Source organism: Columba livia, chromosome 10, assembly GCF_036013475.1.
Source record: "Columba livia isolate bColLiv1 breed racing homer chromosome 10, bColLiv1.pat.W.v2, whole genome shotgun sequence".
Taxonomy (NCBI): Eukaryota; Metazoa; Chordata; class Aves; order Columbiformes; family Columbidae; genus Columba; species Columba livia.
The window spans coordinates 10,150,689-10,178,152 of record NC_088611.1 but is presented as its reverse complement, the minus strand read 5'-3'; the positions used below and the strand labels follow the sequence as shown (position 1 = coordinate 10,178,152).

Genomic DNA, 27,464 nt, shown 5'->3' with positions numbered 1-27,464 from the left:
TCTCCACAAGCACTGGATGAGTTTGTCCCGAATCACCTACGTTTTTCCTTAAGAAGCTGAGGACACAGTAGGACTCCTGAAGACATCAGATGATGCGCAAGTGCATCAGGGTTGCGTTGCATTGAGGTTTGCATGGAGATTTAGTCTAGAGTTCAGCTAGTTGAACAATAAAGGATGTCAAAAGAGAGTGAAAAGACCATGTTGCCTACACTTAATTGACCTACTCTAAGCATCAACTCAATAAAGCTGGGAATAAAGCCCCAAAGGTGGTAGGAATGCAGAAAATTAAAATAAATATTTGACAACATGCAACATCTTATTTCTGATTTGAATTAGAGTAGATGAGATTCTCATCCTCCTTTTTGGGATGGCAGCACTTTGAGAAAACTGGTAGTGGCCTGAATGTAAAAAAATTGTACCTGCAATCAAGCCGAGCAAAACCTCAAAATAGTGCAAGCGAGAGCTGCTCCTGTTGTGCAGCATTCTGGAACACAAGAGCTACAGCAGCACAGGCTGGCACGAAAATGAGCCATTTCTCTCAGCTCTTCTCTGCTTGCTGTGAAAAATAACGATCTGTTGATCTTGGTTTGTCATTCAAACTGTGTACCCGCTAAGTCAGCATCTGTCTCTGTACTGGATCTTCTGTGAAGTTTACCAATTGTCAAGTCAGAACAGAAACAAAAACACAAGGACAAGACTTGTAGAAATGGTTTTAAAATCACATTTGTCAAAAAGCCCTGACAGTAACGGCCAGAGCTAAAAAACCCTTATCCACAATGATACTGTGACCATTATCTGTACACAGAACAGTATGAATTTATATTGTACTTCCAATATCAGCATAACTTAAGAGTGGATGTTTTTCTTTGTACTTTCATTATAGAAAGTGAGTGTGAATGGTTTGTGCACAGTTATAAAATGGAAGGCAAGGCTTTGAAGGACAAATTTACAAAAATAAAGAACTTAAGTTTCAAAAATTATTATTTCATCAACTTCCCTTTTCTTTCGAAGACTTCAGATTAGCAGATGTTCTTTCCCTCTCCCAAACACGTCAGTGGATACTTTACCTTACACGATCTCATAACTTTTCCATAAGCACCTACCTAAGTGGCAAAGGTGAGGGTCAGAGATTTGAAAGCATCTCTACAAATGTGCGTTCTCTGACTTCCTTAAACGTCCTTGAGTGCAGTCAGAAAGTCACGGATCTGAACCATGAACTGAGGTCGTTCAGTGTTCTGGTCCAGGCCTCACCTTGTGAAGCCGTCGGTGGTTTGACACGACAGCGTATTTGCAAAGTCAGAGTGGGTGTGCTCTGCAGTCTGCAGAGTGCCAGAGTGTCGCTGTGGAGCAGGAAATCTGGGTGATAAAACAGCACAATTTACTCAGAATCAGTTAATTCTACATTTTGTTGGTACAAAGTGAAGAATATTGCAGAACGGGACCGTGTATTCATACAAATAAGATCTTAAATTATTTGTCTCCTTATGCCACCTGTTCCAGCAACTAAAAATAATACAGAGTTTTATATTGTATTATTACTTGAAAATGGAAACAAATGAAAGAAATCTGCGTAGCAGTCACTTTCATTCTGCACCATCCATTCCCATGTCAGGTCTCTATTAGTCATGATGAGGGCTGCTGCTGCTTGTGGGCAAACACTGGCATTGTAGCTCATTGATTCTGGGAAACTGTGATGGAACTGAGACTGTGCTTACTCCTATGACTATTTGCTTACCTCAAGTTTGCAGAGACTGATTGAATCTAAAGACAAACAGCATATTTCCAGTAGCAGTATTGGATTTGTAAATCTTCCATTTGTCCCTCTCTTATAATTTCATATTCTGTATAGAAAGGATGGTAGATGGGGTAACCAAAATGTGGAACAGCTTGTTCAGTCATCCCTTCTGCTGATTTTTTCCTAGTTCTGAATTATCCTTTCTTACAGTAGTGTACCGACCTCCACTGGATGTGATTCCCACTTACCAACTTGGGGATGTTACTGTTAAGGTGCAGAATTACTGTCAGAATATTTTTTGATAGAAATAAGATTTTTACTCTCCCTTAAAAAAATCAAAATAGTTCCTTGCACCCAGGGGTTATTGGAGGTTTTCAGTGTGGTTTATTTACCAATACGGCAATTCTCATGACTTGCCGTTACATTCTGGACTCAGCCTACTGGCAGCTGATGCCTGTTTTACTGGGTGTAAAGTTATTTAAGGTTGACGTTAGCATATTGGAAAAAACCCTCAAACATACAACTGTGTATAATTGCAGCGTGCTGAAACACAACATTTTTACAAACCTATGTCACTGAGTGGCTTGTCCATTAATGGTAAGGTAGATACAACCTTACAAAAGTTGGATAGCTGGGTATGAACTTACCTTACAGCTGGGACTAATGAGGGTAAAAACAAACAATTAATTCATGTAGAATAGAAAACTATGAGAAGAGAAAGATTAGGAAGCAGTTTTGTGTGAGATGCTGAATTTTGGTCACTGTTTCAGGCAAACGGCTTGTAGGGAAACTTGCAAGAACAAGCTGAGGAATCCCCAGACTGGTGGAGAGTGAGCTTTGAGCTGCTGTACTGGCTTTTATATATAGGAAGAGCAATAAACCTGAAGGATTTAGAGAAGAATGGGACCAGAAACTTTATAATGCTGTCTTTTGAAAGGGAACTAGACCAACAGTCTTCAAAAATGATTTTATAATTTATCTAGTTTTGTACTTACTCATGATGTGAATTATTTTCTTCTACGTAGGTACAAGAAGGACTGTTTTTGTACAAATGTTTTGAAATTAGTGCAGTGAGTATATGCTACAACAGAGGTTAGAAAAGTTTCACGGTTGATCTAACATTCTTCAGGTCACACAGTGCAGTGCTAGGTATGAACCATGCCGTTCTTCTAGAAAAAAATGCAACATGCTGAACATCATTTTTTGTACCTTCTTAAATCACTGCAACATCTTGGCAATGTTTGTACTGGCTTCTGTGTAAAACCAGAGTTCTGTCAATGCTGTCTGAAGATTGACTTACACCTATCTGGTGTCTTAGTCTGAGAAATTCCCTTGCAAAAGATAACAAGTTTGAGGCTAATATTTCTTGTAAATATTAACACATTTGTTCTCTTAGGCTACGCTTTTATTGCCTCATGTTAATTTGATGAAATGGGAATTTTCTGTTGTCTATTTTAAGAGACAAAAATCTTGTTTAGAAGACCTGTGGATAATTAATAAAGGAACAGATTTGTCTGATGTCCCACTCAAAGACCATGTGCCTGCAAGAAGCAGGAGTTTAGAAGGATAAAAGTTAGAAGACTTAGAAGTGTCTAAAGTTGTAGATTCAAAAGCAGACTTTTGACTGCAATAATACAAGCAGCAAAAGGAGTTGAATCAATAGATGGGCTGACATGAGACAAATTTGTCTTTGCTTTCCAAGCTCATAAAACTTTAAATTAGTGCTTTCACCTCTCTGACCTGCTGGCCCTTTGCATCGAGCTCCTGATCCTGTAGGGCTTCCTGCCACGGACAGATGGTGCCCAGCAGCTCCCTGTGGTCATGCAGGTGAGGATGTTCCATTTTCTGTGCCTCATGTTGGACTTGGGCACCTGGAAACCCTTGGCCTGTAGCTCCAGCAGTATAAAAAACGCTGTATGCAAGCAAGTGATGGGATCAGTGGCTCTGGAAGGTGAAGGCAAGGTGTCCTTTCCCAGCCTGCTGCCTCCTGCTTCCCATCGGGATCTGTGTGTTCCTGCAGGACCTGTGTGCCCTGACCTTGCAGACCCTCAGTGGCACGTGTAGCTACGACAGCCAGTGGCCATTGCCATTACATGGCCTTGTAATGGGAGGACGAGTGGTCACAGGAGATTGTTAACGGTAGAATGTTTTCAGTCTCCTGGTCTGTCTTTCAAACTTAACACCTGTTTTGGTGATTGAAAAGTTGTCACCACTGTGGTAAGATGTTTTGCTGCCTGCTCATGTCCTGCCTGAGCCAGCAAAATAGAAACTTGCTTGGTACCAATTCACTAGTGAACTGCAGAGCACACCTCACACTTTTTTTTTTCTCTAAGAAAAATGCAACTCAATATCCTTCATGTGGTTTTGAAAACACGGAGCTCTTTCTGTGGTACAATCCCGTGTATAAGCTGCATTAAAAACTATGTGGCTTTAAAATACAATCTTTCAAATCTCTTAGAAGGTACTCAACACCGCAGCCTTCGCTTATCTCTCATCAGATTATATTAGCTTTTCTGGCATCTGTTGCCTAAGCATTCCGAGTAATGAATCACTTTCATCTTGCGGTGGGCACACAATGTGCGCGTTCGTGCTGCCACTGCCTCCTGCATCGCAAATGAGGAATAAGAAGGTGCATTTAGGAGGTGGAATTTTTCAGAGGTGTGCACTTCTGTTGAAAATATTCCACGTAGGTGAACGTATTTTTATTTTTATATTTCCCCTTGTTGAAACAAGATAGCTCATCAAAATCCAGTGTATGCTGTAGGAGGTATCTGGCTAAGTTAATTTCTTAAGTCAAAGGCTGATGCATATAAAAATTCTCAGAAGTCTTGTTTTCGCTTACCTTTGTATCTGTTTTCCTTTGCTTTTAACACACTTTTTTTCTCCCTGCTAGTTTGTTAAAAAATAGAAAATGTCTTTCTCATTTTGCTATTTTTGTGACAGGAGTTCTTTTGAGTAGTTGTCCTATAAATGATTTAGTGAAGAAAGTCATCTCACTACAGAGAAGTAAAATCTTCCCATAACTTCACTGAATAAAAGTCAGGCTTTAGTGTTGATGTTGATGGAAAAGGGAATCATAAACTCCCTTCCGATACTTGTGGCCAGTCTCCAAAAGGAAAGGTTTAAGCTACATATACTTTCCATTTCCAAGAATTTGGAAGTGCTTCTTTTGTCTGCCTTGAGTTCTGTTCCTTTTATTTACCTGCAGCTGAGCTTGCAGCACAAACAAGGTTTGATGTGGGTGCTGAGGGCGGGATGGACTCCCCGTCCAGAGCTGCGATGGCGTGAGAGCCCGGGACAAGGGGGATGGCAAAGGAAATGAAGTGATGAAATGCCCACCAAAAAGAACGTTTCTCATTTCAGAGGAATAAGGCCATGTCATTGTCTGTGTGGCACATGATTAGAGATGACAGTGCAGAAAATGAGAGCAGAGACTCTCTGCATCATGTTCGTGTGCCAGTTCTTAAATCCACATAGGAGGCAAAAGGTGACAGTGCTGCTGTCCTGAGCCAGAGCGTCCCGGCAAGCCTGAAGTAGGACATTTCACACTCGGAGCCGTGTCCATCACGGCTTGTCGATCGTTAAACTTCTGTGAGCTTTCAGACTCCTGCGATTTGGGTAGTGTGTATATTGGCAAAAGGACACACATTATCTCAAATGCCATCTGTAATAGCTTACAGACCTTTTGAGAATATGCCCAATTTTCATCTGTCAAAGAAAGTTAAAGGAGCGATATTTTTAAAGTGATAACCGCAATAGTTTGAATTCCAGTAGGCACAGCAGAGGAATCATTCAAAGAACATTATGTTCAGAGATGATCGAGGTCTGGTCTGAAGTCAGCAGGAGTTGATGCTGAGATTCAGACGTCAGTGAGCTACAGAAGAGGCTCCTAGACAAGGGCAGCAGTTGAGAAGGTGGCTTAAATCCACTTTTCAGCTTTCCCAAATTGGGAATCTTTTTTTTCATGAGCCTTCCTTCAACCGCAGGTGTTGGAGCATTGGGAGCTTAATGAAGGAAGCTGGGGAGGGCCCCGTGTTTGAGAAGGCAGCACGTGTTTGTGCACCTTCACGTGCACTGTACCAGCACGGAGCTTTAGCCCAGATCCTGAAAATAATCAGCATTTCCTGGGTGCTGGTCTGACGTGGAAGCGTAAGGGCAGCATTACACTGTGCGTCTCTTCCCCCTTTCTTTAACAATCAGATTCACATTGGCTGGAACACTTGTGAGTCATGACAGTCTTAGACTGTAAATTCAAACTGGAATTGTAAACCTTCCAAATAAGAGACTAAATTAATTGAATTTGAAGTACTAAATATTTTTGTTTTGACCTAAATAACATCTTTCATTCATTTGGAATCCATTTCTCTCTGTAGTTCATTGGGGGAAAAGGTGCTTATTTTTAGAAGTGACACCAGTATTTCTTCTTTTGTTGTTGGTTGGCCATGCAGCTGGAAAAACGTTCTTTCATTATAGCAAAACCTGTGCAGCCCTTCCCTGCATCAGCAGGCACAAGGACGGCCGTGGAGCAAACACTGTGTTTGAGCATGAGCGTAAATCAGAAGCAAATCCTTCATGGCTATACGATTATTCTAGCAAGAATTTAGTGTATATTAAAGACTGAGCACATGGGACTATCAATACCAATTAAATTGGTAGCTAGGCAGAAGTGGATTTTATTTCAATTCCAAGACAATTTAAAATAAAAATATTGATTTTATTCAGTGGCCAAGACCTGCCGGTTGTGTTCGGAGTATTTTTTTCTTACTTTGCTGAAATCTTTCACCTCAGTTGTGCCTCCCAGCTACTGACATGCCGTATTTTCAGTATGGCTTTATGGTGCCTGTTAAAATGTCAGATGAGCTGTTGAAATAGCACATCACGATGACGTAAAATGTAGTACTTACTGTCCTGATTATTTCATGACGAATGATGCATTGACAAAAACAGGGAAGGAAATAAGTAGAAAAATAGTGATACGTTCAGTACTGAGCAATGAAGTACTATTGGCAATTATATTTTCGTAAGAAAAGTGATTGATTTCTAAGAATGATTTCTTAAATATCTTTAAGAAAAGATACTGGATGATTACAGGTAATAATTTTTATTGAACAGTAACTGCAAAGTATAAAATTACAGAAATACAGATACTGTTCTACCTGTTCACCAGTCTATGCAACTCGTTATGCACCAAGCTCAATATTATGAGGAGGGGAAAAAAATTTGTAGGGTGTGTTTAATCTATTTTGGTTACGGCATGTTTAGTCTGAAGAATATACCTAGGCAAAACCTTTGTTCGGTTCTTAATTTAAACTTAGAATCCAAGCTAGTAAATAAAGCTTAATTAATATTCCTGATCAATCTTTTTCTTTTGCTTCCTCACTCATAATCTACTGTTGCTTTAAAACAGCAAATTGTTTTCAGTGTCAGATAGCAGGGCTGGTACTGAAGTTAAAGTGGATGTTAATTCTTCACTGTGCTGAAAGTTGGCTGATGTGTTTGTTCACCAACCACTTAGCATATGACCTTGAGCAAGACAGCAGCAAATTTTTTCTGGAAAATGATCTCTAATTAGAAGAATTCCCATTCTCTGCTGTGTGCCTTGCGGGTGCTTGAATCAGAGTGCTGGAAAAACACATTTGTTGGGGCTTGTTTCTGTGAGAAGAAAAGCTGATATCTCATGAATAAAGAAACTCTCTGACCTTGGCCACTCACTTGAAAAGCAGCTCAAATACGACTTTCAGTAGGTGAGCCCGTGTGTGCAGGTGACAGCCCAGCGCTCCCGTGGAGCGGCAGAGCGGTGGGGACGTCTCCAGCCGGACCGCGGGGCCGACGGGAACCCGGCAGAGGCTGCAAAGGGTCATTAGTGCCCAGCAGCTCCTGGTTTTCTGTTTCCCCACCCAACGCGTGTTCCAGTGAGGTGACCCTGCTTGCAAAGGAACTCAGCAGCTCACATGAGCTACAGAGAGCTTGATTCCCACTTGAACTGAAGAGGAAGTCAGTAGTAGTCACAAGCACTGTCTGTATAGCATGTTGGCCAAGCAATTTTGAGGAGATACTTGTGAACTGAGGCCCTGAGCTGAACTTGCCAGCATTTAATTTCTTTGCAGGGGAAACCAGAGAACACTGCAGTCTTGTCTGTTTTTAAACATGCGATTTTAATGAAGTGTTCAAGATTCAGCCCTGGGTACCTAACTTGTCTATCTAGCCTATCTGCACAGAAATATTTTCTTTCTTTCATTAAGTTCAAGAAACGTCCTAGAGTTCAAGCAGTGCAGTTGGGCATGACTCTGTTAATCTCAGGAATATTTTGAGCTACTCTGTGCCAGACTGTTTCAGAGTCTGAGGGTCAATGAGCAGGTTATTCACTTCTTGCAGCTGAAGATGCAGAGCACAGTCCTGTCATCTGTGCTTAATGCAATTAGCTAATCTGGATTTATTTACGTCCTTTGTTGGATTAAGGCCAACATACACGACTCTTTGCTAAATCAATTCCCCAAGTCTGCGTCTATGGAAATACAATCCCTAATAAAGGCATGTTTGGGGTTTGTTTTGTTTTGTTTTAATTGTTGCTGTCCATCTCCCGGTTCTCTTATGCACTTGATGTGAAAACACAGGCACAATGTACTGAAATAGGTAAGAGGCTTGGTCTGTTCTTAATTTACATTAATACCTATCTCAGTTTGTTTGTTTTACAAAGAAAAGATATTTGCCAGCAACTTGTAAGTTCCTCTGCAGGCACAAAACTAGAAGGTAAACTCTACGCAAATATTTCACACTTTCTGAAAACTAAAGCATGAAAGTGGCTAATCCTGTTTTGGCAAGAAAAACTTCAGCAAAATAAAACCATGAAAATACACCAAACTTTTTTTACTTCTTCCATGACTATTTAAAATTTTGAAAAATAAGACTGGTGTGCATTTTCTGCACGACTCAGGGATGACCTGCGTCTCTAGCATTTAAAGCTTCTGCATCTCTAGCATTTAAAGCATGCAACCAGTGCTTTTGTTGAATAATGGAAAGGGTTTTTGTTTATTATTGTTTGTTTGCAGGTCTCTTAAACGCAGCAATTCATTCTCGTTCATAATTATTCGAATAAAGTCACCTCACTGGTTTGCAACAAAGCCACCCAGGCTGACACTGCAATATACTGAAAGTTCAGTGTGGAATAAAAGCTAATGACAAACCCTGACTGCTTTGTATGCAGATGTGAGATTAATACCTAAAATTATTTAGCTGCCATGCTTTGCCTCTATGAAAACTAAAGCATGGAGTATTACCTATGTCAGCTTATTTTGCCTTCTCTCACCCCACTTGTAAAGCCACTTGTAACGGCTTTCAGTTCACTCTCTTTACTTTCTCTGCCCATAGTTCCCCTTGTGATGGTTTGTTTGGAGATGCCGTGCCCGGGGCACAGGAGGGCCCAGCACCAGCAGTACCGTGTCCGGCCTGGGCTGCTGCCTCCAGACGGGCAGGTGGTAGCGGTGACACGTATTTGGGATGACACTGGGAAAGTGAAACCCTCAGGGCCCACTGATGAGTGTTTAATGGGAATGTATAACTTACTGGTGCAAGGAGACGCTCCTTACAGGCTGTCACTGAATGAAACCACTGCCCCTTTTGTCTGGGGTCCTCAGTTTACCTGCAATGGTGACTTTAAGGCTTTAAAGTACTCATACTCTGAACTGTGAAAGTACATTAATGAATAAAGCAGTCACAGAGCTATTTAGCATGTATAGAGACCTATCCACAGACCTGTTGACATGGATTCTTCACAACTGCTTTTGTCCTTACATCCCGAGACTGACGCAGTGCCCCCGGCCCCAGCAGCCCCTGTTCAGGAGCAGTACCCGCGCTCGCTCAGCTCCCGTCACTTCCCATCGCACGGCCTTAAAAACTCTCGTACGCACCCTGAGTGGGGTCACTGTGGGGAACCTGCTCTCCGGGTCTCCTTGTTTTTATGCATGCGGAAGCAGCCAGTTCTGAATAACCTTTTGAAAATTCCTGGAGAGTTGAATGTGGCTGAAAAATCTATAGCAGGCTATTGTAAGGACATAATAGAACATGGCACAAAAGTAAGACCTTCTTCCAGGGCTTTCTGACCTAACTATGTAGCAAATATGTAAATGTATCAGACTGGTGTTGAGCTTTTAAAAATTTTATATAGAAGTTGATATTTTCTGTTCCATGAATAGCAGTTTGGGATTTGTGTGTGGTTGCCAGCTTTAACTGGCAGGTTTATTAACTTCCTTGCTACCATAGTTATGGCTCAGAAATAGACCTTATTTTTTCCTCTTTAGTGTGATTTTGTTGTTGTAGTGTATTTTTTAATTATATTTTTAAAATCAGTTTTGCTTATTTACTTACAATGATAATGTTTCAGAATCCCCATCAGGGCCAGCACTTTTGCAGCAAGTGCAGTATGTTAAAGGAACAATATGTAACATAGTAAATAAACTTGCTTGAGGCATTGATAAAACTTAAACCTTTTTTTTCAGGTTCCGTCTATTGCATATGTATCCTGCAGTCTTTCTGATTTGTCAAGGTAGTTAAAGACAAGCTTACTTTTAAGTAGATGAAAAATCCCCACTGATTTCCTCAGGCTACTCATTTGTTACAGATAGACAAGTGCAAATACACAATGATAAATTGAGTTCATAATGTACAAATCATGAATATGCTGTTTTTGCAGGTGAATTTAAAGACTATCATACACATAAATAATCTGGAAAAATGCTTACTTAATGACTTGAGTTATCCATGCCTCTCCAGAGAGACTACCAGCAAAATCCCCATTTACCCAGTGGTGCCAGCCGTGTGCTTTGGGATTCTCAGTGCACCGTCAAAGCGGTTTCAAGAATGGGCAAACTGTCAGGGTTCAAGCTGCCCATCCATGGGCAAAATAACCACTTTAATTGTGAAGGGGAAAAACAAATTATCTGAAATTAAAGGGTGTCGTAGTAGCTAGTACAGAAATGCTTACAGTATTATTTATATGTCTAAAAGCTTAGTAATAAAGATGTTCCCAATAGGGCTGTTGTGTGCAGAGGAACTGGCTGCGGTTTCACTTAATGGAAGTTTTACCCATTATTAGGAGATGAAAACAGTTTCGGTGCCCTTAAAACCGAGAGAAGGAGAAAGCAGGAGCTGTGCGTTGGGCTTTCTGGCTTCCAGAAAACGTGTAGATAGTTTGCAAGCAAGCACAAAGTGTGTTTTGTTGGATGGGAACAGAAGCCTTGCAGGGGGCAGCAGATAAAGGATAAATGCCAAGAAATGGTTTTCTGCTATGTCCTCCCCGCAAGGATCTCGGTGATAATCAGCGCTGTACCGAGTGTTTCATCTGCCCGCGCTGGGAAGTGGAGTAAAACGTGTTCAAGGGAATGATAACAAAATATTAGCTCCCGTTACCAAGGGAATGATGACAAAACCCTCTGAGATCATTTCCCTCCCGGTTGTTCCTCCAAAAGTCAGAGATTCTAGGTCTGTTGTGCAGAGTTTTGACAAATTTCAGACTGTTTTACCAGTTCTGCAGATTGAGGAAATATTCCCTTCACCTTGTTCTTGTACACATGCATATGCTCACATATACATGTATGCACACACAGAAACTAGAAATAAATGGAGTTCTATAGCTGCATGCAAAGTTAATTGATGTGAAATTAATGAACTTGCCTTCTTTCAAGACCAGGCTTGCAAAACATTACATCTGTCTCTCTCTTCTTTTTCTTTCCTCTCTTTCTGCACCCATAGCATGTGAACAAAGCGACATTACGTTTGGCTCGAGCAAAAGGCCCTTGTTCTGTATGCATACCATGGACCGGAAAGGTGACCAGAGCTGCTTCAAATATCTGGAGGGCTCATTATGCTGTTGTATTTCTACTTACAGACCTTATTGTCATCTGACCATTTGCTGATCATAGCTATGTCAATCAATGTAAGTAATAACAGTCAAAGATAATGAAAACTGATGCTCCCAGATGTAAATGCTCAGAGCAGCCACAAGAAAAACCCATCAACGAGCTTTAAGGGTAGTTGCTACCAGTAGAATCTCAGAAATGCTTGGAAACTTGAACATTAGTGACTGATATCTTAAAATTTTCAACACATATTATTTCATACCTTGTTGCCCTTAGCACCTTGCATTATGCTATGATGTTAATTTAAATCTAGTTCTGTGAACTGTGGTTGGCTCCTTATGTCACATTGTAACCCAGGCAAACAAGTTACCCAGGATGACAAAGGATCTGCTCTTCTGCAGAATATAAATTAATCTATTTTTCTTTAGCATCCGCTTCTCAAATGCATAATTATATTCGATACTACATTTGTATTTTTCTGTATCACAATTTACTAACATAAAAATTTGGCCAAGTTATCACCATTAAAAATACTTATCACCCAGGCCAAGCTGTATCTCTAAAGCTGCTGCTTATCTCCAACCTGCAACGTCTGCTTTGCCAGACAAACAGAGTGATGGGCTGCGGCTGAGTGTGGCCATGCCACGCAGGACAGGCCCTGGAACAGAGACCCTGGCTCTGTGACCTTCACTCAGGAGCAGCTCATTGTGCTTTTTTTACCTTGTATCTGCAGAAGAGCTGCACCAAATATACAAAGAAAATATACTTAAGCAGTGTTTTGCCTTACGCAGGAGTGAGGGTGGCTTTTCCACTTGCTTTCTTTTTAGCTTGTCCAAATCCTTTGTTCTCTATCGAAAGAGGAGAAAGGGAGCAGCTTTGCAGCAGGAACAGGGAGAAGAGCCGCCTGCCTGGAGAGGAGCAGGCGGTGGGCGAGCACAGAGCGCAGCCGTTCGGCCGGCCAGGCCCCTTCGCTTTCTGCTTCCTTCCATTTCACAGCTGGACAGCCGCAGTGTTAGCAGAGAGACTACTTGTATATGCTCGAATTAGTAATCACTTCTGAGATCAGTAACCACTGGAGTCAGTACTAACTAATTATTTCCTTCTGAGAAGGATGTATAATCTTTTGTTATCAGTATTATGTGACTGGAGCATGAAAATTCATCTTCTGACAAGCATGGCAGTGCTTGTACATATTGCTCGTATAAGTGTTTGTACACGTATTTGTTTTACATTATTACATAGGCTTTTTTCACCAGCTTTTAGTAAATTACTGAGTATCCATCTTAAAAAAAATTCCTGCTATGTCCTTCAGAGCTTTTTTGAGTTATCATCTCTCAGTGCCGGCATATTTGTAGCTGCTTTTTAAAAATGAGGTATGAACTTCCTTCTCCAAATGTAGAGAACAACAGCAAAAGGGTTGGTTATATTTTTTTTCCGAACTCAGGGTAGTGAAATGACATATATGCTCTTCTCCTAAACTGTTTACAGGTGTTAATCTGTACCATATTGCATGTTAATCTGGCTGCTGGCAAACCCAGCGATTGTCTGGCAGGGATGGACTCAGTCACGGGCGCTTCCTCCCTCACATTCCCTGTTCCTGCACACTCTCCTGTTTCGTCTCTAAACAACAGGAGACAATTTCAAAGTGATTGATGGTCATCTCCTTTTCTCTTTCATCAACCTCTACCCACCCTAGGAAGCAGGCTTGCTGCTCTGACACCTGACCACAGATGAAATAAAATAGGTAAGGAGAGCTGGAGTCCATCAAACCAGTTTATACAGTGCATTGTGAAGAACAAATTGGATGCTTCAAGAAGTAACACTGGGTGACCAGAGTGCGGTGGTTTTGGTTATTTAGCAATTTATAAGCCAGTGGCCTTGACTCTTGTTTGGGGATACTGAATTGTTACCAAGGAAGTTCCTGAATGCTGCCATCAGGATTCTTGTAAAATACACTAATCTGCAGAACCTAAAATGTGCTTATATTGATTGTCTGCTTTCTAGTGTCCAGTCGAGACATTTTCACCAATTCATGTCTTCTGTGTGCAGTGCTGCTTACATATCATCCACCTGAGAAGGTGGGTGTCTACACCTATTATTTGCATGTAGGGTGAAACTTAGGAACAGTGGGGCTCATCAGCCTGAGGAATACTCAGTGACCTCTCCTGCATAATCAACAAGAAGAAACCCTTTGTTGCAGAGAGCAGGTCGGCAGCAAGGCGGGCACGTCCAGCGGTGCTCTGAGAGCAGCTCCACCTCCCATGTGGTGTGGAGGGAACACGGAGGAACCTGCCTCATCACTTGAGCATCTAAAAATGCCTCCCCTAGAATTCTTATTTTGTGATCTTCCATTAGATCTACATGTCATCATACATTCTTGTGAAAAGCAAATTGTTTTTTGGAGTATGAAGAGCAGGCCGAACTACTCAATCATTTTTATTTGCCTAAATATCATTTGAGCCCTTTAAACTTCTTTTAAAAGAGAATTTCCAGGCTAGAATCTGGTTTCGGATCATCTAGAAAGAAAAACACTTTTAACTATGTTCTTCCTGTCCAAGCAGATCTTATTTACAGTAGTGGTGAAGCAGTACAGGAGGGTTTAGTGCTGGCAAACTTCAGTGTCTGCTTTCAGCTGGGCAATTAATCTCTTTGTGCTCCTTCATGGCTGAGCCTTCCCTGCCTAGTATGGAAATATCTTTCTAGGGAGCCAAATCACAAGATGTAGCAGACCACGTTTGAGGCATTTAAGGAACATTTTCCTTCAGGCTTGCCATGGAGAGCACTCTATGGCCCTGCGTGTGCCATCCTGCCATCTGAACCTCATTAACAATTCCTGATCAATGAGCACATTCTTTATGTGCCTCGTTATCTCTCTCTGGGATGTAATGGAGATAGAGAAGGGGGAGGGGTGTTAGATAAGCCTTCCCAGAGTGTTACTAGAAAGAGGATGATAAATGTACTCATAAAATGAGTAATTTCATTTTCACACAATAACTCAAAACTCCTAATGAATAAATGGTCTGTGCCTTTAGAATTATTTTAATGACTGTACATGGCCTAATCATGACCATCAATAGTTCGGATTTTCATATAAAGGCAAGATATTTTAAACAGGACAATCTCTAGGAATAGTGCTAGCAGCAGTGAGGCCGTGCCTGCCCGGGTGCTGGAAGAGCCGCCTAAGCCATTCAGCACTGCCCTGTGCCCACACCTTGCTATCAGGAGCCTCATCTGCCTCTTTTGTGGCACTGGTTAAACTGCAAAGAGCATAAAAGCTTCCCTTCATGTTGTTTTTTTTCCCCCTTGGCGATGTGGAGCAGTTGAAAGCCGAGTGAATGTCTGTATGTGTCGGAGGGTGCGTCCCCAAGCCCCGCCAGGCAGCTGGGCACACAGGGCTGATTCACAGCAGCGCCAGCCCCGGCTCCGCTTTGTTCCAGTCCCTGGTGCCAGTGTGGAGGGAGGACAGAGCATTTTCTGTGAGGCAGGAGGGGCTGGCTCAGGCTCCTTCCATTCTCCAGCTGCACAACATGAAACTTCTTAATGTGCTAACAGATATGGTTTAGCCATGTGGCACAAAAATGGAGAAAAATCTACGTTTAAATCACTTACAGACACGTCTTGAAGCTTTTCGCAACTGCCCTGAATCTGTTTGTCCCCAAACTCTCCTGCCTGTCCAAAAGGACATGTCAGCTTTCCAGACAGGCTTCCTCCTGTCCCACGGTGAGCACCAGGGGTGGGTGTGGAGTGTCCATCCAAAACTGGAGAGCTAGAAAGAACTCATGTAAATCTTATGGGACATGACGGCAAGAGAAGACTTGAACTAAAATGCTGTGTTACTGAAAATAAAATGTTTTCACATGAAAATAGCTGAAGTGATATCCTCTTTCTTTGGCTTAACTTGTGTGTTTTCTGGAGTAGGTCTGTCTCTTTGTCATCTTTTGCTGTCTCTTTTTCTTTTGTTTGTCATTTCCTGATCCTGCAAAAGCTTTAAGCACATCCCCCATGTCAGTATTGGGAGTAGCTCTCCCTGCACTCAGGTGTGTGTGCCAGGGCTTTCAGGGTCAGGGCTGTTTGTCCTGCCCCTTCATTAGCTGTGCAGCTGGCTCATGTTTCCAGGTGCAAGTGTGTCCTGGCTTCTTAGGGACATGGTTGAAAGGTAGACTTGGCTGTGCGGGGTTAACACTTGGACTCGATCTTAAAGGTCTTTTCCAACCTAAGTGATTCTGTGATTCTCTGAGAGGCCACAAATATCCATTTGAATACTCTGCTTAGGGGGATGCTGCACAGCTTCAGCACCAGTGATTTTTCACTTTCTGTAGCTGCTTTGCTGCATGGATTAGATACACTTTCTGATGGCTGTCTCCTGACGGGAATCTCTGGGACTCCAGTTCAATTACAGAGGGGAGTAGGTGGGAGTCCCACAATGAGCTCTGGGCACCGGGACCTGGTAGTGATCTCTGAAATGAGTCAAGTCTATGGGGCTGAACATCCCTCACACAGGCCTGGTAAAGGGTCCATCCCTGCTCTATCTTGTTCTCCCAAATCTGACCACTGACAAACGGAAAATTATGCAGATCATTTCTTGTTCCTCAGCATTTGCCACGTGGAAAAATTCATCAAAGGGTGTTTGTATTCCTCAGCTGCCTTGTCCTTGGCTTAAATCTGTGTCTTACTGTTGAAAGTGTCTCTTGCTGCAAGTCAGTCTGTAGGTGACTTGCTTGTCCTGTTGTTACTCAGTGATGGGGAAATGCAGAAAGTGTCGGCACACAGGTCAGTTACAGTCCACTGAACACAAGTTAAGGTCACTGGTTTAGGTGAAATGCTTCAGTATTCTTTTCTGGTGAATTTCAAATTTTTTTTTTTTTTTTTTTAAGTCTGAGGAAATCATTGACTGCAAGTATCTTGCAGTTTGGAAACTTCCTTTTGGCTGTCTCTGCAAAGTTGTGATAACTTGGTTCCTAGTGATGCAAAATGAATCTCTTGGCTTCATGGGTCTAACAGCTGCTAAGGTACTCGACAGGTTTCTCCCACCTAGGAGAACTGAAATCCTATAAACAAATCAGTCTCCTCCTTCAAGCACTCTCTTCAGGGAGCTGTTTATTAATTCAAGCAAACCAATTCAGGCAAAATCCTCAAGTGAAACAAAGCAAAGCTCTTGCTTTGCCCAGCCAAAGCCACAAACACCTTTTTCTTTGCCTCTGCCCCAGGCACAGGAGCCACCACTCCCCTCTGCTTGGTCTTTTCCAGCTCTGCTCAGGTCCTGTTTCAGAAAATGTCCAATTCTTCCTGAATACATGCACCTGATACATGCAAAACTGAATGAGGTAGTTTGATCTTTCAACCCTTTCTGTCACAGCACCTGTGAAACTCCTTGTCTATGAAGAGCAGTGATAGACAAGAGAACTAAAAACAAGCATTCTTAAGAGATAAGAAATCCAAACACTAAATTGCTGCAAAGAAATACAAACAAGCAAACAGAGCTCTATAGAAAAGATATGCCTACTGCCAGAGGGGTAAGCCAAAGGCTATAGAGATGCCAAACAAGAAACTAATTGTGGTCCTGCAATTAGATGAGGACTGATTTTGCACGCAGACACAGCACCTCAGCATTCGATGAATTTATTACTAAGAATACAAGGCATGTCATGTTTGTCACTATTTCTCATTTCCTGCTTCCATCTGTTTAGATCCAGTTGTTTCCCATAGTTATTGATCTTGCCAACTGAATAATCTTCTATTCCCCAGTTTGGGATTATGAAAGTCAACTATTCATATATAATTACAGAAAACTCAAATCCAAAGTTTAAATACTGAATAACTGCTTACATTATCTAAATAACAGTTTTCAAGCCCTTATTTTCCATTTCTTCTCTAGTAATTTTTAATCCATACAATATGGCAGTCTTTAACTAGATGCAAGCAAAGCAACTTTTTCACTTGCTAAAAGGTAATGGCTTTTGTGCCACAGAATGTCAGACACCATTACCATGACTGCTTCCTCTGGTTTAAAAATTAAAAATCCTTAGTTTCTTCAAGTAACAGGTCAGGCTAAAATAAAAATATTTCTAGGATACAACAGGATAATTTTGTGTAGCTCTGCTATCAGCGTTCTCACCTGAAAAGGGATTCATCAATCTAACTGGATAACAAGGAGACAACAAAAATTTAAATGACAATTTCATGATAAAGATAATGCTGACTAAACACTAGGAAAAGAGATACAGAATAGCTGGACAAGTTAAAATGACAACATATTTAACTAACCTCTAAATATTCCCCAAGTTCTAATCTATAAGAACTGTTGAGTCACATATCAGCCCCGAAAAGTGATGCTCCTGAAATTCTTCCAAGAGGCTACTCATAAATAAACCTTTTTGTAGTAAAGAGGGTCAGCATATTTTAAAACATTCTGTACATGTTCCCTTTATCAATACACAGACATCTACATGTGGTAACTGCACATTCATAACACAGGAAGATTGACTGTTGACAGGTTCTGTGGCTCTCACTGCACCTGCCTGCATTTCTCCAGTTGGTACCAGGAACCCTGGAGAGCTTCCAGCACTTCTGTGGCAGGACAACAATCCCCAGGCCAGATGTTCCCCTGCACCTTGTTCCTCCCTCCAACATCATTAGTATCCAGATACACAGAAGAAAAAAAATCTTGATGCTTCCTAAGAAAGTACAATATCATGCTTTGTTGCAATACTTTAAAAAAAAAAAACAGGAGTTGACTAAGAGTTTTGTTTGGTCTGTCTATTATTAATTCATATCTGCAGGAATTCTGAATGTCATCATGCTTCTTGTCCCCCACCTTCCTCACAGCACTGTTCCAGACAGGTCACTGCCTCTGAAACATTTTCTTTACAAACACTGGAAGAAGGAATAGGCAGAGGAATCTTTCATATGCCCTTTGTGAAATCTGCACAATGAGAGTTTTAAGGGTTAAGGCAGAAAATATCAAAAGCCTTGCTCTAAATCATCCTAGGAGAAACATTTACACATTCTCAGCACTGAAGAGAAACAATAAAATTTTAAAGGTTTAAATAAAACTAGGCCAGTAGCTAATACTAAAAGCTGGCATTTTACCAGCTGCCAAAAGCAGATCAATAAATAACCATCTTAAACTGAAAAAAAAAAAAAGGCTTAGCAATGTATTATCAGTAACCTGCCATCCAGGGAAAGGACACAAGAGCTACAGCGTGCCATGCAGATGATGTTGCAGTGGGCAAATATAGTTTTTCTGTACACCCAATATAAACAGTTTCTCTTGCTGCCACTGGCGATGCCCAGCAGGTACCCACCTGGCCCAGGAGCGCGGCTGCGGCGGGAACACGGGAGCTCTGAGCTGCTGAGGGCTGCAGGGTGTTGTGAGGAACCAGCCGGAGGCGCGTGTCCTGTTCCGAATTCCTCAGGTGCCCAGCAGTGACCACTGCGGGAGGTGCCGCTGTGCTGGAGCAGCCGGCGGTTCGACACCAGCAGACGGGATCTCCCACCCGCATCGGGACTCGACAGCGCGTGCTGCAACAGCCAGATCACAGAACAGCATTGAGCGGGACAGGATAATTACAACTGGTACAAGATTGTCAGAAGTCAACGTTAAGCCTCATATTTGAGACAAAAATGGCAACAGCTTCTTATGCCTGTAAGCACAGAATTTATACAAGGAAAGCTTCCCTGGAATAGACTGTACTAGAAGAAACATGTATGGTAAGTTTAACTTATGGAAGCAATTTTGAAAGACTCCTGATGCACAGGATGGTCCCTAAACTAATCCAACCCAGCGGCAGGCAAACACTCCAAGGTTAATCAGCCGCAGCTGCCAAATTTGCTGCCACAAGAGAGAACTTTAAATCTGCCATGGCAGACAGTGCAAGTGTCCCAGTCCAACAGATCTTAACCCACTAAACTTGCCACATTTAGCTTCTTCCTTACAAACTTTGGATTTCACTGGAAAACTAAAATTTGCTGTAAATATACTCTAAAATTAGCTATCAGCCATCAACAATGGCTAACTTGGGCATTTCCACATCTGGAGAAAAGTCCAGGGAATACCCTTAGGCACAGATGCTGCAAGTGCCAAGCGGGACTGCGGTGAACTGCTGAGGACAGCTGTTTGAATATCACCAAAAAAGGCACATTCAAAACCATGTTCCACTTGCCAACACAAAACAGGAATCCAGTGGTGGGGTGTTGGTTCTTTGGTTGTTTTTTGGGGTTTTGTTTTAAACAAAGAAGGAGCCAACTTGAAATGCAGGAAATGGTAACATCAGTCTCTCATCCAACAGCTCAATAGTCAAGACATTCATCTGAAGTCCGCAAAATGTTCCTCCTCTGCCCAAACCACTGCTTTTCACCTAAACTGGGAAGTTTTCCACTCTTACACCTGCACTGCTTCACTTTTTATAAAATACTTCCAAGCAGAGGCAGATGGAGATGATTTGGTAACACCTATGGGGCAGCTTAGTCCTGCTCCAGGAACGTATATTGTGTAAAACTGGCATACATGTGGCTAAATCAGTGCCACGTTACTCTTGATATGAGCTCAAAAGACCATCAGAAAACTGTGACTTGTTGGATTGAGACCTTTCCACTCAAAAATGTACAAAAAGTGTCCTGTGCTTCAAATAGCTTCAGCTTGTCTCTTCAAGATTCCATGACTGTATTGCACATTGCACCCTCCTATCACTGATACTATTATTCTCTTTTATTTAGCCAGGTATTTCCAAATTGTTTTACAGTGCAATAAACAGAAGGTCAAGTACAGAAGTTATTTATAACACCAAGCAACCACCGCATCTTGTTCTCACCTCAGCACCCTGCTGCCAATGCTTCACCTCACTCTGAGACTTGCTCTTTCAAGCAATTTATGACCCCAAAGAGAAACGGCTTATCCTCTGGTTACTTTAAAAACAGGATCATGTAACAGTCCAATAGTCATTAGGTCAATGATCCCAAATAAAAAGAAGATAGGTGGGCATCTCATCTCACCCACAGAGAAGTGATGGAGAAACAAGTAATTTATTGATTAGTGGTATTTTTTTCTCCTCTACCCAAAAGCTTTACTATCTGCATTTTTTGAAGATTAAACATCCCTTGTTAAAAATGTCACCTTTTTCTATCTCTCATCATCCTTGCCTTTAATCAGTTCACACAGAACTTTTCAGATTTAAAAGTCTGTGGAGACTGAGGAGAAAGAATAATGTCTTAAGGAAGTAACAGGGAAATCATTGCTAAGGATTAGCAGAACTGGCTGAGCTTTGTTTATTTGATACAAAAGATGCTGTACAGAGAATACTATAGATAACAAAACTGCAATACCTTTTTTCTTCTTGAAGTGCCATTACTGTGAATTGTATCATTTGAATTCAAGGATTTTTCATAGAGAAACTACTCAGCATGCATACAAACTCCAGATGAAGCAGACAAACAAGCCAGTAGGCTTGGCAAGGTCACCCAATATTTATTGTTGGACTCAGAAGTGGGGCTCTCTAGCACCTGCACCCGAATTCCTGCTCTAAGCTCCCGTTTCCGACACCGCACGATCCACGTTGCGGTTATGAGCGCGGCTTCAGGCAGCACAGGACCATCGGTGTCTCTGAGTGTCTGCCCGAGCTGGGGCTGCACCGTGGGGACACGGTGGCCAGGCTGCCCGGGCAGCAGGAGCCGGGCCCAGTGAAACCTGGAGAGACAGGGCATAGAACAGAATCACAGCAGCATTTTGGTTGGAAGAGACCCTCATCCCACTGCCGGTGACACTGCAGCTCTGGTGACAAGCAAGCAGGAGAAAATATGCCTCACACTGGCAGCTGCCATGCAATGAAAGAGGAATGGGATGGATAACCAAGTGCAACATATAGTTCTTCTACATTCAGCAAACAAATTCCTGTTATTCATCCGAATTGCTATGTACAGAACAATCAATATGGACCCTCTTTGCAGGAATGGTGGAAGTATCAAATAAGAAGTTCAAACAATTTTCCATTTTCTCTGCAATTACATGATATTAAAATAAACTTAATCTTCCAGGTTTTTAACTAGCAGACTTTCAAGATATACAGCTAAAATTCCAATCCTGAAACAGCCATCACAACAGTGACATGTGAATGTCTGTAGCATCGACATGAGACACCAACTCATCCAGACACTGAAAAAACTGCAACACTCAGGACTCAAAATATTCTGACAGGAGCTCAGACACCAGCTGTGAGTGCAGCAGTGAGGACCAGCCCAGCTACTGTAGGACAGAGACCAGGAACCTGCAAACAGCCTGTACACCAAAACTGCTCTATTAGCCATTTGCTATGTTGCTAGGATGTTTGAATGTTAAAATATAGTGATGTAAAACAACCAATATTATGTTTGAATGGTTCATTTTCATTGTGCTTTTAATTAGAAAGTAAAACTTTTTTATGAGGCAATACACTGCATATACTATTTTCAGAAACGTTACTTTATAGTATTCACTGCATTAAGTACCTGTTCCTTCTCAAATTGCACAATCCCTGAAATAAAAGCACCTCAAAACAAGCCTGGAACACAGAAACTCAAGTCTCTAACTGCACTGTTTCATACTTGTAGTGAAAATCAGGAGTGCTTCTAGGAAGAATAAAAGCCATTTGGCCCAGCATGGGATGATCCATTGACTATACCACACTCCCTGCCAGGCTGAGTAATTAGTTTTTTGAATGACCCAAATGTTTTTGTCACAATAACCTTAACTACCAAGCTATTCTACACTTTTTAATTATCTGGAACAAAATAGAACAAAAACCAAGAGAATTACCCTGAAGTAGGCAGTTAAAATAGAGAATAAATTTGCATACCAAGAGAATAAAGTTGCATACCATGTAGTGACCACGAGGTCCTTAAGACGACATCAACCAGAAAGGGAATAAAATGTTTAGTGGAATAAGATCTTAAAAATGGACAGATAACAGATGGGTGTTAAGCAAAGAATTAAAAGAAGACATTAGCAAACAACATGGGGAAAACATTTAAAATAATATATCTTTGAAAGACTAAAGACACCAGTATGGACTCTGAGCCTATTTGAAAGATCCTGTCACAACTAAGAAGTCAGATGTCAAGATAATGGAACATTTCCCACCTTACCAGAAGGTGCGAATGTCCCAAGTAACTTAACTCTCAACCAAAAGACTTGTAAGACTTCCAGTCCTCTAAATGCCAAATGTCAGTTTACTTCATCAGGGACCTGGCAAATTCTTTCCTCCGGAGGGTGTACTGATGCTTTGCTATAAACAGCTGTACAGATGCTGCTGCATGATTCAGAAAACTAAAGGACAGCACAATATGGGTAAAACCACTTGAATTCCCAAGTCAGTCTAAAGATCTGTTACCCCAAATTATAAATTCACATTTATGGAACCCAAGAAGAGGGTCTGAACTTCCAGCTGTCTCTCCCAAAAGGACCTATGGGCTCTCTACAATACGGTGCATGAAATGCCTGGGTGGGTTTATAGCAAACACGCTACAGAAACTGAACTCAGAGGAGCCACAAGAAGTCTGGCTCTTCTCTTTCAAAACCACACTGTGATTATGGGTATGGAAGACATAAACCACTATGAAGTACACATTTAAACAATTATTTTTACTTCATGACAAATAGGGTTGGGATTAATGACTCAAAACAAACATGGAAATAAACAATCGCTGGAAGAAAAAAAGATGCCAAGGCACTTGACATAAACTGATGCACCAGCTGGATGATACTGGACTTACGAGCAGCAGAAAAGTCCCATTTTATTTACTAATGGTTCAACAGAAAAATAAGAATTATCTTCCAATGATCCATTAAAAAAATAAATACATAAACCAACAAAGCTGAGACTACACCATGGGTAAGAGAGTGGGTAAATCCGGATATAATACAAAACCCAATAATTAATAGTAGACCAGGTTGAACAGGAAGGTAAAAGCAAAGCAGGAATAAAATCAGATTTTCCTCGCACAGTGACAGCATTACACTAATAACAACCTGTCTTCCCCAGAAAGCCAAATATTCTTTGCTGAAGTCCCTGCAATCCAACTCAGGTCTGTGCTTTGCAATCACACCGAGAGGCTGAGGAGTAACCTGGGCTGTGACAGCACCAAGTGGAAAGACAAGATGGGCTGACCAACCTGACAGCCCCACCTGCATCAGCACTGGGTAAAACAGATTCCAGTCCACGTACAACTGCGATAATTAAACAGACCATTCCCTACACCATTAAAAGCTCATAAAGGTCATTCATTCATTGAAAGAAAACAAAAAGTACCTGACAGGATATGCTGAGAGGTGAGTGGAGCAAGAAGAGCCTCCTGTGCTGCAGTGCAGTAAGAATAGGACATTATAAAGATGGAACACAAACTACCAACTTTAATTTCATTGCTTTGTGGGTTTCAGTTTAAGGCCCAACGTTATCTTAATGTGCTTCCTGGCTCCCATAATTAAATTCACTAATCCCCAGTCTTAAGGCATCAGCAAGTTAAGCTAATTTAAAGTTCGTACCTAAGCTTATGTCCTTTTCCTTCCTCCCCTTTAGCAAAGAAACAAAATTATTGAACTCTGTGACAAGCAGGTATTTTTGTCTCTACTTTAATTGCTCCTTCTCCACTATCCTCGTTCTGTACTTTAGGGGTTCGGAAGGAGGCTTTATATATCAGTTTGTGAAGATTTAAGTTATATCTGGATAATTAACCAAACTACAGAAAAATATCTCACAATATCTGCACTGCATGGCTACTTGATACTCCCACACTGCCATTGATGTTCTATTTGCAAACTCATGCATCTGTTTAATATCTCTTATTTCTGTGTTTCAGGGTGCTGCGATCCCTGAAAAATCAGCATGTCAGTCATACCTTCTAATACTGCAATCCTGACAGACACAAGCTAAGCAGGATCAGTTTGCCATCAATCTGTACACTGCAGACAAACACAATTACTAGATAAAAATCTCATGGAAACATGACTTAACTGGAAAAATAAACATCCCATTATCTGAAAAGAAATCCTCCAAGTTTCTCCATCATTTCAAAAAAAGTTACCTAGGTCATCTTATTAATTATACTGAGAACATTCCTCCAAATATTTCCAACTCTATCATCTTCCACTGGCCTTTTCTATCAGCAGTGTTGACCAGTTCTTGGCCTAATTTTTAGCTTCAGCAATTATTTGTCCTCCACTTCTAGTTCCTTTTTGCAGTTCCAGTTAACACAGTGTCATTTGTTTCCTGTCCCAAAGCAAACCGTGGGTTCCTACGATTTCCTCAGCCACAGCATAGCAGGACACAGGCAGAAGGAGGATCAGCAGTGACAGCCACCCCAGATAACATGACCCTCAGCTGCATTGTGCTGGACACGTTGGGCACAAGGGAGCTATGGGCTGATGCATTCACAATGCTATCGAGATAATACACCCGAAAGTTTGATGTGGCAGACACTAAATACTGCCAGGTTGATTTTCCTGTAGACTCACAAAAGTTATCAGATGTGATCTGTAATGTTCACCTTTCCAGCTCTGGAGCCCTCAGCACAGAAATGCTCATTGGGCTGGGGCAGCTCTCCTGTGAGGACAGGCTGAGAGAGTTGGGGTGTTCAGCCTGGAGAAGACACCAGGGAGACCTTACTGGGTCCTTCCCATACTTAAAAGCAGCCTGTAAGAAAGATGAGGACATACATTTTAGCAAGGCCTGTTGCGACAGGACAAGGGATAACTGTTTTAAACTAAAAGAGGGGAGATTCAGACTGGACACAAGGAAGACATTTTTGATTATGAGGGTGGTGAGACACTGGCCCAGGTTGCCCAGAGAACTGGTGGATGCCCCATCCCTGGAGACATCCCAGGCCAGGCTGGATGGGGCTCTGAGCAACCTGAGCTGGGTGAAGACGTCCCTGCTCATGGCAGGGGTTGGACTGGATGAGCTTTGAAGGTCGCTTCAACACAAACTGTTCTATGGGTCTATGATCTTCAGCATTTATGAAGTGTCTAATCTAGTTCCAACATTTCAGTACCAACTGCTTAACTAACAATGCAATGTTAAAAAACGATCTCATTTCCTGCCATACTTTCATTATTCTTCATAGCTCATGATTTTTGGTAGATATTTTAATTAACGTACCACTTCCCAAGTGGATTTCTCCTCAACACACTTGTTAGATGCCGCATAGTTGTCCTTGTCCTGTTCTTTTCCAGATGCTTCTCAACCAATGCAAAATCCAGTAAAGTTTGGAATTACTGCATTTAAGAGAAACAAAACCTCAGTACATCCTAACACAAAGAAGGATGGTCATGATTTTGTGGAGGATCATCTCCTATTCCCCCAACTGGCCCCTTCTAGTTCTCCCATCAGCTAGAGGACAGGTCAGTTCTTGCAGCTGGGAAGGCAAGTTCTCCAAACCAGCAGGCTGGTCTACTTAATAACTAACATTTGACAAGGTATTAGGTAACAGCAATAAACAACATCAAAATATAAAGATTTAGCAGATACGAAAGAAAAGAAAGATACTTTTACCATTTATTCTTAGAATCATAGAATAATTTCAGTTGGAAGAGACCCTCAGGATCAAGTCCAACCATAACCTAACCTAACTCCAGCACTAAACCATGTCCCTGAGAAGCTCAGCTAAACACCTTTTGAATACCTCTAGAGATGGTGATTCCATCACTTCCCTGGGCAGCCTGTTCCAATGCCCGACAACCCCTTCCAAAAAGAATTTTTCCAAATATCCAGTCTGAACCTCTCCTGGGCAACTTGAGGTCACTTCCTCTTGTCCTATCACTTGCCACTTGGGAGAACAGACCAACACCCTCCACACTACAGCCTCATTTCAGGTAGTTCCAGACAGCGATAAGGTCTCCCCTTGGTCTCCTTTTTTCCAGGCTGAACAGTCCCAGGTCCCTCAGCTGCTCCTCATAAGACTTGGTAGAACTGCCTCTAGGTCCGTAAAACATTTTCCTGATGATTTCTGTTAGTGCCAAACGTACAGCTACTGCATCTGTCCAGATGAAACCAAAATGATTGACTACAAAATTTAGACACAAATCACAGAATCACAGAATCGACTGGGTTGGAAAAGACCTCAGAGATCATCGAGTCCAACCCTTGGTCCAACTCTAGTCCGTTTACTAGATCATGGCACTAAGTGCCATGTCCAATCTCAGTTTAAAAACCTCCAGGGACAGCGAGTCCACTACCTCCCTGGGCAGCCATTCCAATGCCTGATCACTCTCTCTGTAAAGAATTTCTTTCTAATATCCAGCCTAAATTTCCCCTGGTAGAGTTTAAGCCCATGCCCCCTTGTCCTATTGCTAACTGCCTGGGAGAAGAGACCAGTCCCCATCTGGCTATAACTTCCCTTCAGGTAGTTATAGAGAGTGATGAGGTCACCTCTAAGCCTCCTCTTCTCCAGACTAAACAACCCCAGCTCCCTCAGCCTCTCCCCATAGGTCTTATGTTCAAGTCCCTTCACCAGTCGTGTTGCTCTTCTCTGGACCCGCTCCAGCACTTCAATGTCTTTCCTGAACTGAGGGGCCCAGAACTGAACACAATACTCCAGGTGTGGCCTCACCAATGTAGAGTACAGGGGAAGGATCACTTCCCTTGTCCTGCTGATCACGCTGTTTTTGATACAGGACAGGATACCATTGGCCTTCTTGGCCACCTGGGCACACTGTTGGCTCATGTTGAGCTTCCTGTCAATTAGTACCCCCAGGTCCCTTTCTGTCTGACTGCTCTCCAGCCACTCTGTGCCCAGCCTGTAGCGCTGCAGGGGGTTGTTGTGACCAAAGTGCAGCACCCGGCATTTGGCCTTATTGAACTTCATCCCATTGGAATCAGCCCATTTTTCCAGTCTATCCAGATCCCTCTGCA

The 27,464-nt window shown here is 41.9% G+C and overlaps 1 protein-coding gene across 3 annotated transcripts in view; it reads right to left on the bottom strand.

The window, feature by feature from the left end:
* The window catches only part of LOC110365253 (uncharacterized), a 258,208-nt gene that overhangs the window by 189,756 nt on the left and 40,988 nt on the right, over window positions 1-27,464 (bottom strand). For all 3 annotated transcript variants that reach the window (XM_065074610.1, XM_065074609.1, XM_065074611.1), the window contains exon 3: window positions 18,894-19,110. In XM_065074610.1, coding sequence (XP_064930682.1) covers window positions 18,894-19,110 — 217 coding nt within the window. The remainder of the gene's footprint in view (window positions 1-18,893; window positions 19,111-27,464) is intronic.